The sequence below is a fragment of the Amyelois transitella genome, chromosome 13 (assembly GCF_032362555.1).
Source record: "Amyelois transitella isolate CPQ chromosome 13, ilAmyTran1.1, whole genome shotgun sequence".
NCBI lineage: Eukaryota > Metazoa > Arthropoda > Insecta > Lepidoptera > Pyralidae > Amyelois > Amyelois transitella.
Window position 1 is genome coordinate 7,174,007 of NC_083516.1, and position 14,496 is coordinate 7,188,502.

General features: G+C 32.7%; 1 protein-coding gene across 1 annotated transcript in view; it reads left to right on the top strand.

Moving 5' to 3' along the window:
- Nucleotides 1–340: 340 nt before the first annotated feature.
- Nucleotides 341–14,496, top strand: part of LOC106129265 (G-protein coupled receptor Mth2) — a 64,232-nt gene continuing 50,076 nt past the window's right edge. The window contains exon 1 of the mRNA XM_013327769.2: nt 341–934. Coding sequence (XP_013183223.1) covers nt 440–934 — 495 coding nt within the window. The 5' untranslated portion in view covers nt 341–439. The remainder of the gene's footprint in view (nt 935–14,496) is intronic.

Genomic DNA, 14,496 nt, shown 5'->3' on the forward strand with positions numbered 1-14,496 from the left:
TAACTGAATGCACTTAAAAAGATTTTTATAGTAAAACATCACAATTCTATGTTTACAATCTCAGTGTACTAATAACTACAATGCATTTTATATTGACTTATCGAGTGTAGTACAAATATGTTTATTTGTAGGTTGTAATAAAACCGTTGTAATTTATGTGAATACACTTTATTTAGTTGAAATATTAGTTTCATTCCGTGTCCCGTAATCCAATTATGTCCTCAGTCCACGTCCATAGTGTAATTTTTGTTCATATCTTACAAATCATAATGCGATAAGTGCTACGAAGCTCGATGTGATGTTATCTATGAGCGAGGCGCCGTTGATGTCGAATGCGTGCAGCCGAGTTCGTAGCTCGTAGCGTTATCGGGAAAACGCGGGAAAGCGATTTTCGCAGTCCACAGTACGCGGCTCAGTCGGCTCGCGCCTGCCGTGAGAGATGGTTGTCTCCTTGCGTTCGTTCGCGCTAGCACTCGCGGCGATCGCGATCGCGACCGCGCGCGCCCACTTGTCCTCCCACGATAACATACTCAGAATACAACTCTGGGACGCCGAAGGTCTCAGTAGAGACCCTATAACGACCCAAACTCCCACCACCAAAGTTTCTAAACATAAGTTGAAAGTAAACTTAGACTTGCTCAACAACGCGATGCTGGAAGAAGGATACGGAAGTTTCGGTAGATTCACCAGGCACAAAGTGCGGCACAAGCGGCGGAAACCCAGACAGAGTGGCACCGACCTTCCTTGGAGATTCCACTCCGGGGACGAGTTACTTAACGTGGCAGTGTACAACGATGACGTGCCCTGGAATGTAATAGAAGGGGACTCGAAGACCGTGAATATCAGTGATATAGTGAGTGCGAGTGCGAATTTGGGTGTGGAAGATAAGCGGGAAGTCTCCCCGCCGATGACTCTGCGTCAGGACGACGATGAGGTAATGAGCGAGGGTAAACAAGCCACACAACGCGCCTTTTCAACGTTATCGTCGCCCGAGGTGGTTAATAGCCTTTCACTGAACTGATAGCCTGCGGGGCCTGCCGCAGGGGTCCTATTCATTGCACCTTTTCAGAATAAACCCTCGAGCGACGATGCGTTGATAAAAGTGAATACCCTTCATTGTTTTTAAAATATATTCGCACCGGCTGCATGTAGATTGTATCGCCGGACGCTGACACGGGTCGAATGGAGTAAAATATTTTTTCATGGAGAGATTGGCTCTTTCGTAGTCCCTTATCACAGATATGCTGAGGATTATCGGCGTCGAGTCCGTCGTGTTTATTTAGCCGCGTGTTGATATTTTTACGATATTGAATGATATCATGGCTCTACCTTGAATTGTGACTGTTCGGAAGAGTGTGAATGGAATTCGTAAATACATGTACTTACCTACCTGTAAGTTTTTGTAACAGTGTGGACTGATTTAAGAGATTTTATTTTCATATTAGTGAAGCTTTAGATACATGAACCTAATTGTTTTGATTTTACCTAAAAAAAAATGTGAAGATTAATAAATGACCACATAAACTTAATTTTACTTAAACTTGCATAAAAATAAAAAGTAATTGTAGTTGCTATTTACCTACGTAAAAATACGATCGTACGGTCAATTAGCCGCATATTTTATTTCCGAAAGGAAAGTAAAACATTTATAGAAGGGAAATGGAACAACGGTAAATACTCGTAGGTACGTGTATTTTTATTTTAGTATTTTTATTAAAGGGTATTTATAAAAAATGTAAAATAACTTTATTATTTCATATAATTCTACTTTTTTTATTCATAATTAAAGGAAACATTCATAACCATGTATGTCATGTACATTGATAAAATTTTACACATAATAATTACTTCCTAGAATTTCACATGTACCTTACCCTATTTACGAGTATGTACAAAATTACCCACGGGAAAAAAGCGAACACTCTAATGATAGGTATAATAAAAATCTTTAGTTTTGCGATCACCTCACTTTTAACTAGGTTCTTTAGTCGTGAGATTTTCGGCATTGAACAAACATTAATTAATCCTTTTCGGTAGGAACAACAAACAAATTTATAAAAATATTAAAAATACTTTCCATTATGAAGGAAAATGTATAAAAAAACATGCTACTTTTAGCATCATCTGTTAACAGACCGTAAAACATACAGGGCCAATAATACAAAAAAATCTCGTAGTTATTACTCCCCACATTCGCAAATGTAATAGGTATTATGTAAATGTTCACAGATTTTTCGCATTACTCCCGAAAATTACAATGTATTTGCTTTTCACCCTCGATACGAAGTCGACATTTGAATAAATGTTCATACATGACCGAATTTCGGTGACCTTTTCACTCTGATTCCTAACCTTTCGGAAAACTACGTAGGGGGTCGGCCTAGTAAGTAAAGAGTATATTGACTAGGGTGCAATTATACTTACAATGTTAACACAATTTAAATCTTTCGCTTCACATTAACTTGATTTATTGATTTTCATATCTTAATTTTTTTCCTCTTTATTGTGTGTGCCTTTACAATGTTTTATGAACGTCTTATAGTTTTTTTTTATCTTTGCGTGTTTCCAGTTGCACCTTCAGCTCACCTAGTGTAATTCGGATCTCTGGGGATTGCCTCAAAAAATAACTTTGTCAATTAGCAATATTTATCTATTCCTAATAGGTATCGAAAAATTACCTGATAAATAGTCTTCAACTGCATAGTGTCTCTAGAGAATCCGACTTACTCAAACATAAATAACTTCCACTGAACCAACATAGTCATATGGAAATAAATCTTGGTGGAAATTAGATACTTATTGTCGTTACTATTTCTTGTTTGCTGGATTTATAATGGATACTATATAAATTTTAGTAAAGACGAAAGAGTTACAACATACTTACATACATTTAATCACGTTACTCACTTAACCCCTTAAGGAATAGACAGAGCTACCAGTCCCGCAAAGACGGACCATGTTCAGCTGTACGGCTTAATGATAAAATTTAGATTGAAATAATGACAGGTTGCTTATTGCTAGCCTAGTCTATCCCTAGTTGCCTTTTACGACATCCATGGGAAGGATAAGAAGTCGTCCTACTCTAAAATGTCGGAAACCACATGTCACCAGGAACGAGTAAAATATAAAAAATAAGTATTTTATAAAGTATAGTCATCCTTTTAATTATTATTTATGTACCTACTTATAATTAAACTCTGTAGATAGTAAATGAGTTTCTCAATTACCTAATCCTGCGTCACCTGCGCCTCCATAATGGCCGGACGATGGTCACCTTAATTATGGGTAAACTACCTCATCAAGCCATTGCTACTGGACCCCATGATAATCTAATACCTATAAAACTTAATCCTAATATCGACTTTAGTAATTTCCTGCCTTACAATAAACTTCCAGTGGCTGCCGATACAAAGTATTTATACTCTTAATCTATACATATAATAAAACAGTAAAAATATTTTGTCTGTACATTTAATATTTTGACTGAAACGGATAGAGAATTTAGAATTCTTTTTTTTTTCATTTTTTGTCTGTCTGTCTGTATGGTCAAGATTCAACTCGAAATTTACGCGGACGAAGTCGCGGGCAACAGCTAGTAAGTAATATAAAAGAGGACTTTGATCACCAGTTATATTTATTAATTTAAAAATTTGACAGGTTCCTTAAGAGAACACTAAGAAAGCTTTTCTGGAAATTTCGACGGAAACATAAATTTGAACGAAAGCTTTTCTATAAAGTACATTAAATGTAGATATGTAACAAGTTTTGTACCTACCCAGCTGTAAGTGCCTAGCGCAGATAAATCTTCCTTAAATTATAGGGTAAGCCTTTAAATTAGTATTTGTAATTTTGTTCAAATAAGTATGTTTACTCTTTATTGCATCATAAAACATACAAAGGTTAGAGAGTATGTGATCATCTTCCCTTATACTATTCCTAAGATTTATGTGCTAACTGAGCTTAACTCCCGTAGAATTGGATATAATTAGCCTAGGTCTGTCATTTCTGCATGTATATTGTTGCTTCGTAAATTTCTACTTATATCTCAAAAAGCTTTGTTTTGACTTTTTGCATATATTTATTTATTTAGTAAGGGTTTTACTAAATTAAACATACATACATATACACGTCTATAACCCTTGAGGGGTAGACAGAGCTTGCCTTGAAAAGACTGATAGGCCACTTAGCTCTTTGGCTTAATGAATCATTTATTAATGATGGAATTAAGATTCAAATACCGATTAGGTTGCTAGCCTATCGCCTAAAATTAAATTCGATTTTAGCGACTTCAAATAAGTATAGGTATTAAAAAAATAAAAAATCAAACTATTACTGTTTTTAAGTAGGTACGTCAATAATAGTTTAAAAACGATACGCAGGTTGACTTTTAAAAAGCGGTACACTTTGTGCTTCGGTTCACTGTACATTATAAACGTTATTTAAACAATATAATTTTTCTATATCATTCAAATGTTAGTAATCATCAATTTGAATCGAAAATCGTCCATGAGAAAATGAAACACTCGACAGAAATTAGAAAAAGTTATTTGAAAAAAAAAATAATGTACGTTTTTCGAGTAGTTTTGCGCTATTGAATCTGCGATGAGAGCCAATTAAAACTGGAAATAGCAGGTGAGGTGAATTTTCTTTGACCTGATTCATGTTAGTCTCGGAAAACCTATAACTGCTGATTTTAGTTTCAGAGGTTTACTTTGTACCTACTCGTAATATGACATTTATTTCTTTAATCGGCATTTAGTGTATTACCTGCATATAAATAGGGTGAAACAAATTATTATACTAAAACAACACTCAGCCTGTGTGTGTAGTATTTTGCTTAGAAAAGTTTCTATTATTGAATACCTGATACATATGTATATAGTAATTTATACTATTTTAAGCAGATAACAGAGCTTTGATAGTTGAAAAAATGTGATGTGGAGGTTCAAATCGCGGCCATGAAAGACTACTTTCTTGTTTTAATTACTTTAATGTTTTAGTTTGTTTGTGAATCGATGCTCTTAACAGATAATTGAATGTAATGATGACGTCATATATCTATATGACGCAACCTAAATCTTTAGGTAGTTTCCCAGAAAAAGAGTTGCGTGGTGTAAATATATGGCTTACCCCATCCTGCCCCTGTCATGTCACGCGCAACCCCGATTTTTATCACGCAAGAAACTCGCTGTCCCGTTTCAGGTCATAATTAAAAGTGAAAAAGCGATAGTTTTTCGCGCGATAAAAACGCGCGGCGTGACGCGTGCCATGCCACGGGAGCAAGATATAGATTTAAACTTCTTCGGTAGCCCGTCTGCTTTAAATTAATTTTTAAAACTTTAGGTATTGGACCTTTAAGGTACAGAATATATAAAATAATTCTCAAAGCATTTGTTACCGGACAATCTTCAAAAATTAAATTAGGTAAATCTTTTATAGCTTAAATATGCTATTTATTTAACCTGGTATAACTATCATTTTATTGTAAAACTTTAACTGGCCACAATAGCTTAACTAATTCAGGTACTACTTACTTCAAAGGTAGGAATCCCTGATTGCTTATTTATTCATAACAATTCTGACATTTTCACTTGGATATGAAAAGCTTTCCATAATAGAGTTGTTTTGTAACTGGAATTGTAGGTAATGTAAGAACGACATGAATAAATCGAATTCAATTGATGGTATATTTAAAAATATCTAATAGGTAATCTTTTAATTTCCTTATGCAATAAAACAAATAGGTAAGTGTTTAATAGAAATCTGATTTGGTTTTCATGCGAATACATAATTACATATCACCATAAAATCACACCTCTTTCTTGTAAGGCTAGGCAGAGACGACATCTTTCCACTTGCTACGATCCCTACATTCTTACCTTTTCTATAAAGTTTACCAAATCAAGCTGTTAAATCTCCGGTTAAGCTAAATTTGTGTTACGCAATCAAAACTTTTCATACTATGGCCACCGTTAAGGGTATTGCCCAAGTATGTAAGTATGGTATTATGTTAGTTGTTACCATAAAAATGTCAACCGCATGTCAACTTGCCTCACGGAACGGTAAAAGAGTCAAATTCGCAGGGAATTTGGGTTGTTTGACCGTACTATTACTAAGACTAAGGTGCAAATATTTTTTGGTTAACTATATGCCAGATTTCAGCGAAACCCATTGAGGTAAATAGCCGATGTTGTTATAATATAGCGGCAAAATATTAATCTGCGAAATTTCCATTGATTCAAATCCAATTAAGTTATAATAGGGATTTAGTACACAATATTCCCTTTGATTAATTTACCAGTTTCAGTCTTGAAGCCGTTCCGATTATTATTATTGAATTGATTACGTTTGATCAACAATCTGTCAACTGTAGAACAGCGTGATTCAAGCACGCATGTAGTCCACGGTCCTGCAAATGATGGATTTAGCAATTGTATTAATATCTAATAGATTTACGTCACTGGCAATGTCTAGATTTGGGTTGGGACATGTTCCGATTATTCCAAAGTTCTTTTAAAGTTCCATCTTTTTCTTCATCATCCATTGGGATGCGATGCGACGCTGCTGTTATTGTTTAAAGGTTACCTTGTTTTGTAATCTTTTTCCTAAGTAGGTAATAGAAAATATTATATTTTATTTATTCAAGATACAAGTTCACTCTTTAGCTTAGTGGGTGAGTTGACGAAGAGTGTTCACTATTTACATAGGTATAAGTTTAATTATATTTTTTTTCTCGGTCAATAATAATATAATCTAAATCGTTTTTACATCTTAAGTTTTTTTAAAATCTTATTATTGAATTGCGAATTTGGCGCAAATGTCGGTAAAGTGGATTAATATTAATTAAAACTATTATGGGATATTTCGAACTTCACATAATACTCATTTGTCATATTTGTCTTTTGGTTTCACAACGTTGGTTAAAAGATACCTACCTGTATTGAAAATAATGTCAAACCTTCAAACGTTTCAACATTCATGATAGTAGGACGTTCGACACATAAGTAGCAAGTAATCTAGTAACTAAATAAGAGTAGTTAATGGTGCTTAGTCGTCGATTCGAAAAATTTTCGATCTCGATGATTCGAATCAGTAAAATTAAACCGTTAATTTTACTAATTTACAAACATTCCTAATTTGTTCTTTTTTATTTTCCAGTCAAACGATATTTCTACCGCTGAAGTTTTAATTACTAGATAACTTGCTCGTATATGCCATGGTACATAGTGTAACACAAAGTTACTTAGTTAGTAGGTATACTTTCTAAAAAGGATATCTTCTATATAAGGAGAGGATATCCTATCCTAAGCACCCGTGGAAATAAATGTTATTTTTCGTTCATTTAGCTTGCAGTTGCATCATCTAGTTTATGAGAAAAAGTAAATACATGCCAGACAAACGTGAATTTTGATTGGCAATCATGTCAGTCAGACGTTCGGCACGTAGTGATCAGAGCCGATGACCGCGTCACGCCCGCTGCCCGCAAGTGCACCGACGGACGCCAATCAGACGGATATTAGACACAAATCAATAATTTCCGTGCGAGCAACATCACTACATCATGTTCATTAGGCAAATATTGATTAAGGACGTTTTCTATGAGAATAGGTACCTTTATTGTAATTAATTTATGTCGTAAAAATCTATAGAATTTAGAATAAATACTTGTTTGTAAAAGCGATGTTTGATTAGTTTGCTAGCTATGTACGGTCTACGTGTTCTGATATTGTTATTTATCTTCTTATCAGATGGATATTAGACACAAATCAATTATTTCCGGGCGAGCGTATCAGAATAGGCAACTTTATTTGTAAGTCGTTTTTGACATAAATAGGCACCTGTCTGCATAAACGTTTGGTATTTATATTTATGGTTCAGTAATTAATCGGTTGGATTAAATCAAAAATTTCCTTGCGAGTAACAGCATAATTCATGTTCTTTTTTAATTTATTTTGGATGTTAGCTAAACATAATATGTTGTTTATACATGCATGTTAGAGATAGTCGTCTTTTAATTATATTATAGTCACAAAATAACAATGATCCGATTGAGCACTATTGAGTTCGTTTGTTTATTTGTCCGTTTTTAAAGTTTTATATTCTTGATCAAAACTTCATAAAATAGCTCACAAAAAGCTTGTTTTAAGAAAGCGATTGCGAAAATATGGACTGGATATTATAGAATAAGTTATAAAATTAACGATATTAAATAATTTTACTATGCCGTAATTTTATGCAAAGTCTGAAAATAAAATTCTAATTAAAAAGCGCGTGTATTATTAATTCCAGGTAGCCATAAACATTACTTACTGGTTTTATGGGCATTATAACATAAAATTTCAATTTAAAGAGCATGGCAAGTAATTTCATCCTGTTTATAATTTCACTTGATATCTCCAACGGTGTTGTGAAAAAGCCAGCGGGAAATATTATTAGAATTTACGCTTTAAATCCTTTTATGTCAGAGATCCCTTCATATAATCCAAGATAAAACCTTTGTTACAATTATGTGTAAGTGAGCGTTTATCTAAGAAATTGGCCTAGGTATGCCAAATAATCAATAAAAAATCTGATATAAATAGTATTTACTAATATATCCATAAAATCTACGAATTTTATTGTTTCTAAAAACAATAAATTTTTAGATTTTTATTTTAGCGCGATGATATTGAATAAGCCTTTATATATGTGTATGAAAGTATTTTAAAAAGGAAAAGTGTTGGCAAAAGAGAAATATTGTTGTTAATAAAAAAAAAGAATCAACCTTTGAGTTGTTAAAGATTAATTTGGCGTTAAGATAATATAAAAATAAGTTACTGATAATGCATTTGTTATCTGCCGTTGGTTAATATAGCCATACACGTAAAAGTTTAAAATATTGATCATATTTTTAAACATTTAATTAAGCATTGCTGATATAATTACAGACTTCCATAGTCATGGTAAAAATCAAATTTTGCTCTTCCTACTAATAAATTCACCAAAATTATCGTTATTTTTCATGAAGAAGGAGCGTTGTCGTAATTTGTCTGTTATCAATCCCACATTATTACGTGAAATTATGGGTTAAAAATACAATTCGGTCGCGTGACATAAAACTTTACGATTGTTAGTCATGGAAATTTCAATTTGCGTTACCCAAAATGTCGATTAACTTAATTATGAGGTCTAAATTCGCTATTACTCGCGTAAAATCTTCATGAAAAGTAGACGATCGTAACTTGAGATAGTAAATAAAGAGCTCTTTTAAGATGAGACAGTAAAAGTGAACTCGAATCTGTTTTAAAATAATGGCAGAATCAAAACGATTCTGTTTCCGAGTCGTAATAATAAAAAGTCATGATGTTTCACAAAATTATGGGATTGTTGGCCTTATTACTGAGTCCTCACGTTATTTTATATTTGATGCTATATTGATTGGAAGATGTGTTTTATCTAATGAAGATTGAATGAGATTCTCTAATGAGGCGGATTATGTATTCGTTTTAAATATTTTTTTCGTGTAATGTGTATTGTAGTAACGGTATGTTCATTTAACCTGTTTTATGATTACTTTCTTGTGTAATCCTAAAACGATTTAAGTATTTTTATTTAGGTATATTAATTTTGTCTGTATTTTATGATAACATTATTTTTTTAAAAAGACTTAAGAACGTGGTCTGTCAGTCTTTTTAAGAATGTTTGCTCTGTCTACCCTGCAAGGGATAAAGGCGTGACTATATGTTTGTAATTTATACGTATTGATCGACCTTAAAAAAATAATCAAATATAGGTTTGATAATCACATGAAATAAAGCAAATATGAACTTAGTACTTACATAAATCAAATTATGTATTGCAACACATTACAATCTGCCAAAACATTTAAGATAATCTTTCGATGGTTTCTCAGAAAAAACGGTACAGTTATCGCTACAATATCGTAATTCAATTTATGTGTCATCTGAGACAATGGCACTTAACAGGAAATGTTTTACTTCCGCGGATCTAATCTGAATTGATATGTACCAAGTTTTATGTCAGAAATATATAAAAAGAGTTCGTGAAGGAAATTGCAACTATTTTGCTATTATTTCATATAGGTAAGTTTAATTTACATCTATTGATTGATACATACCTACATACATTTTATACAGGCGTTACTTTTCCCAAAAGGTATTTACCTTTGCAGATCTTACATCATTCACTTGCACTGATAAATTAATGATTTATGATTCAAATATTTAAAATCGCGACAAACATAAAGACCTTATCATTAAAGGTATTTTGTTTCCATGGCTGCTACCTACTAACATTTCTATTCATTATCAATGTATGAACAACCAACCGTATTGATATTCATGCCTTCATTTGTCTTAATTAGTGCCGCTTATTGGTTATAACATAAATCAATCCAATGAGGTTTATCGCTCAATAAATCCTTATTGAATGAATTAACTTTGTTTCTTGTTGTTGCAAAAGTAGGGAAAAGATGGACGTGTGTTCTGATTGCGATTTATTATATTTTAAGATCTTCGATAACAAATTTTATCTTCTTTTTCTTGATATGGCTCTAATATATTGAAATAAGTTAGTTATTATAAGAATAACCAACACAATATCATGGAGAAATTTAGTTTCTCTTCTTTTTAGAACAGTGTACTTAATTTATCTTTATATAGTCTTCTCAAAGTGATAGATGTAGAGAATGTACCGTATCTTCCCTTGCTTTTATGTTAGTGTTTCTATTTTTAGTGTATTTGTGTTGGTTAGTTACTAGTCAGACACCGCTATAGTTCTGTCATTTACTTCGTAGGTATAGTTCATACCAGCACCATATAAACAATAAAACTTTTTAAGACAGTGTAGCATAAAAATAGCACCAATATTATCTAATAACTTAAATGCCTGAGTCAATTTTTGGTCATTGAAAATGATGTTATTATTTTTAGATTATTCAAATAAAAATATCGCAACGAATTGAGAACCTCTTTTTTAAGCCTATAGACAACAAGATCCCCATAGGATCCCCTTATTTTGATGTCATCTATAGATATCTATACGATATCAGGTGACAGGCCCCCGAACATCTTCCCCCAAAATGCGCAAGCCTCGATTAAGTAGGAAGGCAGCTAATTTAGCACGTCAAAGGAAGCGAGAGACGAGATTTATGAAGTAGGACTAAGTGATTGGAGGTATCATGTGTATAGGTAGGTACTTGCTTTTGCAAGCGCCTTCGTTCCCGTAGGACCGTAGGAATAATTTCTGAGTTACTATTGTTAAAATGATGATTGTTTTTTGTTCCAGGCCTGCGTATCATGTAAAGATAAGATTATAAATACGAAAGTCTGTATGTTTTTTAAGCCACTGAACGGATTTTGATGAAAATAACATCAGTTTAATATAATTTATTGTAATTACACGGGAGTGAAGTCGAATAAATAATATATATTCATACCAATTCCATTGTAGTAAGTACTACCAACATACAACCTGTAGCAAATTTATATTTTTTCTCATGGACATAGAGTAAAACTAGGCAAAACAATGAACTTGCGACAAAACTGTGAACATCTTCGTTATTCCTTATTGTCATGTCTCTATCAGTTGACGTGGGTGTCCGTACGTTGTTCTCGTCCCATTGTTATTTATAGCATTGAATATCATTTGAATTTTAATGGCGTGTTTTGTACAAGATTCTTTCTGTCCTTATAATTGCTTGCACGGGACCCGACAATGTTGAATGATGAAAATAAAGAAGATCTGATCGATCGTGGGTCCCGGACTCTTGCTTAGTTTTTTATGGATTCAGTGTTAACTAGTAAGTAATTTAAAAATAATGTAGATAATACCGACAGCTTTACAATTTCAGTATCTGACACGCTGTTTTCTTTCAATTAATTTTTTGTCAAATGTGTGTCTTATTTGACAAAAAATTGTTTGATATTTAACTAAATATAGTCATAAATGTAATTATTATATTAGTCTTTTCTTAAATTGAGATAGGATTTAAGAAAGGTACTAAGTACTAAGGCAAAAAAAGTTCACATAGCACGCACACATGAAATTAAGACTCTTTTAAAGAAACATGCAAAAAAACCAAAATGAAGAATTGACATTTTTCTGACAATACCTCTTAAATCTCTCCTACTCAAAGTAAGTACCGTATCTACCTTTGTTTTTATCTAAGTGTTTCTATTGTTAGTGTAGTATAGAGGATCATATCGTCTTGATGTTATGCATCGATAAATTATCAGATACGCTATATAATTAATGAATAGTTTATCGATACTCCAAGTGCCTTTATATTGGAAAGCTGCGTTCATTTGAATGTACCTGTATCATGTAAATTGAAACTACTTGTTTATTAGAAATTCTGCACCTGACAAACAATATTCACAATTGAAATGTATTTATGGTCATATAATTCGGCTTTTTGCGGCTGTAATACTGAGAATGTGTCATGATTTTTAGAGCTTGTTTCATATGGTAAATTTTTGAAGTATAACATTATCGATACTAATGTTATAAAAGAGGATGATTTGTATTTTTGTCTGTTACAAATAAATTCCAAAAAGTACTTAACTGATTTAGACGAAATTTCACAAAGGTTAAGAATCTATAGGCGTAACATAAGCTTTTCAAGCATCTACAGTAAGATTACTTTATAAGTTTCCTTATTTGGAAGAAAAGCCCCTTCAGTTTAAGAACGTCACTTACAAATATGTTTTATAATCAAGTTCAATAAAAATTCAAGTAGCATTATTTGTTTATAAAACTTTTCAATTTTCAAGACTCGGGGCTAGTTAAACATAGCGCAACTGTATAGATTGTAAAATTAAATACTTATTTACGAACACTGTCAAACCAATCTTAATACTTGCACGAAAGCAGTAAAAACTACAGAAAATGATAACATTATAATGGTTATATTACTAAGGCAGGAACATCGGGAATACACCATTAAGATGCAAGATAAAATATGAAAAGAACCCGTCCAGAAATTAACTTCGTTTAACGCATTTAAGCTGTAATACCCGGCCTGGTGCTCTTAGTAACAACTTAATTATCTGGTTCGAAACATTCATTAGGAGTAAAAGATAAAACCAGAACGCTAGTGGATTCTACATCCGATATTTAAAATTTTATATTCCTTGTACAATTTTCAATTTTCTAGTCGATTCACGTAATTGCAGAGTTTACCTTGCTGACGTTAATTTTAGAAAGCGCTTTTATGTTATCTTTAATTAGAAATATATTTACATAGTCTGAATCTCTTACATACAATCATTAAATTATGCCTCTTTTCCAGAGGGGTAGGTATGGTTATTTTAGCTGTATCTTATAGCCATTAGCTAAAGGTGGCTTTTTGAGTGACTATTTGAATACAGATAAAAATATCTTCATATGCAAAGCTATGGACACTATGAAAGGTATCAACTAAATTTGATTGATTTACGTCAGTGTATGTAAAACGCCTTCTTAAAAAGTATAAAATATTCCGATATTAATCAATACGTACACTCGCCATAAAAAGTAAGGTCAGAGTGACTTATTTGGAGAACTGGCAATTATGGGAACAAGAGCCATTTCAATATGCACTTTAGTTAAAACAACATATCTTTTTTTCACATAAATGGCAGGTATGAGTACTACTTGTTGGAATTAAGACAGTATTCATTATTTACAATGTTGTCAATGCAACCTTTTGTCTGTGTTTTAGCCAACTGATCCGAAAGAGGATTGTGTTCTTTAAAAAAATAAGGAAATATAATAAATAACAAACAATATCGAAACACTTGTACCTACTAGCTTTCGACCGAAGATTCGGCTGCGTTAAACTAAAATTCATGTTCCCGTTGGATATCCCAGAAAACCTTTTCCAATGTTTAATATATTATAATGTAGTAAGTTTCATCAAAAATTGATTTAAAGGTGAAGAGATAACAAATGAAGAAAAATTATTTTGCATTTATGAATTGCGATGGGATGGGATGCATATATGTTCGATTAATTTAATTTTTAGACTAATGATACAAAATGTTTTAATGAAATCTCCCGTCAAATAAACAAAAACAATATTAATGGTTTCCCGAACAAATAACTTTCATTTAAACCTGGTACATTCATCTTTTAAAATATATTCGTTGGTGGTAAAAGCACAATCAGTAGAATTGTATGTCAGACAATAAATAACAACTCGGGCTAGTTGAAAAGTCGACTAATTAAGAGGCAGAACGTTCGACAACGCGTGGGCTGACTGATATGCCATCTTAACGATGCATCCAACATTTAGGGTTGCCAGGCGTCCTGATAAAACGCGTAGTGTGTTTTACCGGTTTTGTCTGGGTTTTATTGAGCTTTTTAATTTCGGAATTTACACAGTTTGAGATTCGCCCCAATGGTATCCCGTATAAAATGTTACAGATTTATTGTTTTATTCACAACGAAGTAGGGTCGAATTTGGCGGTTTGTCTGGTTATTAGGTATGGGGACTTGGGGTCGATTCCAGAACGT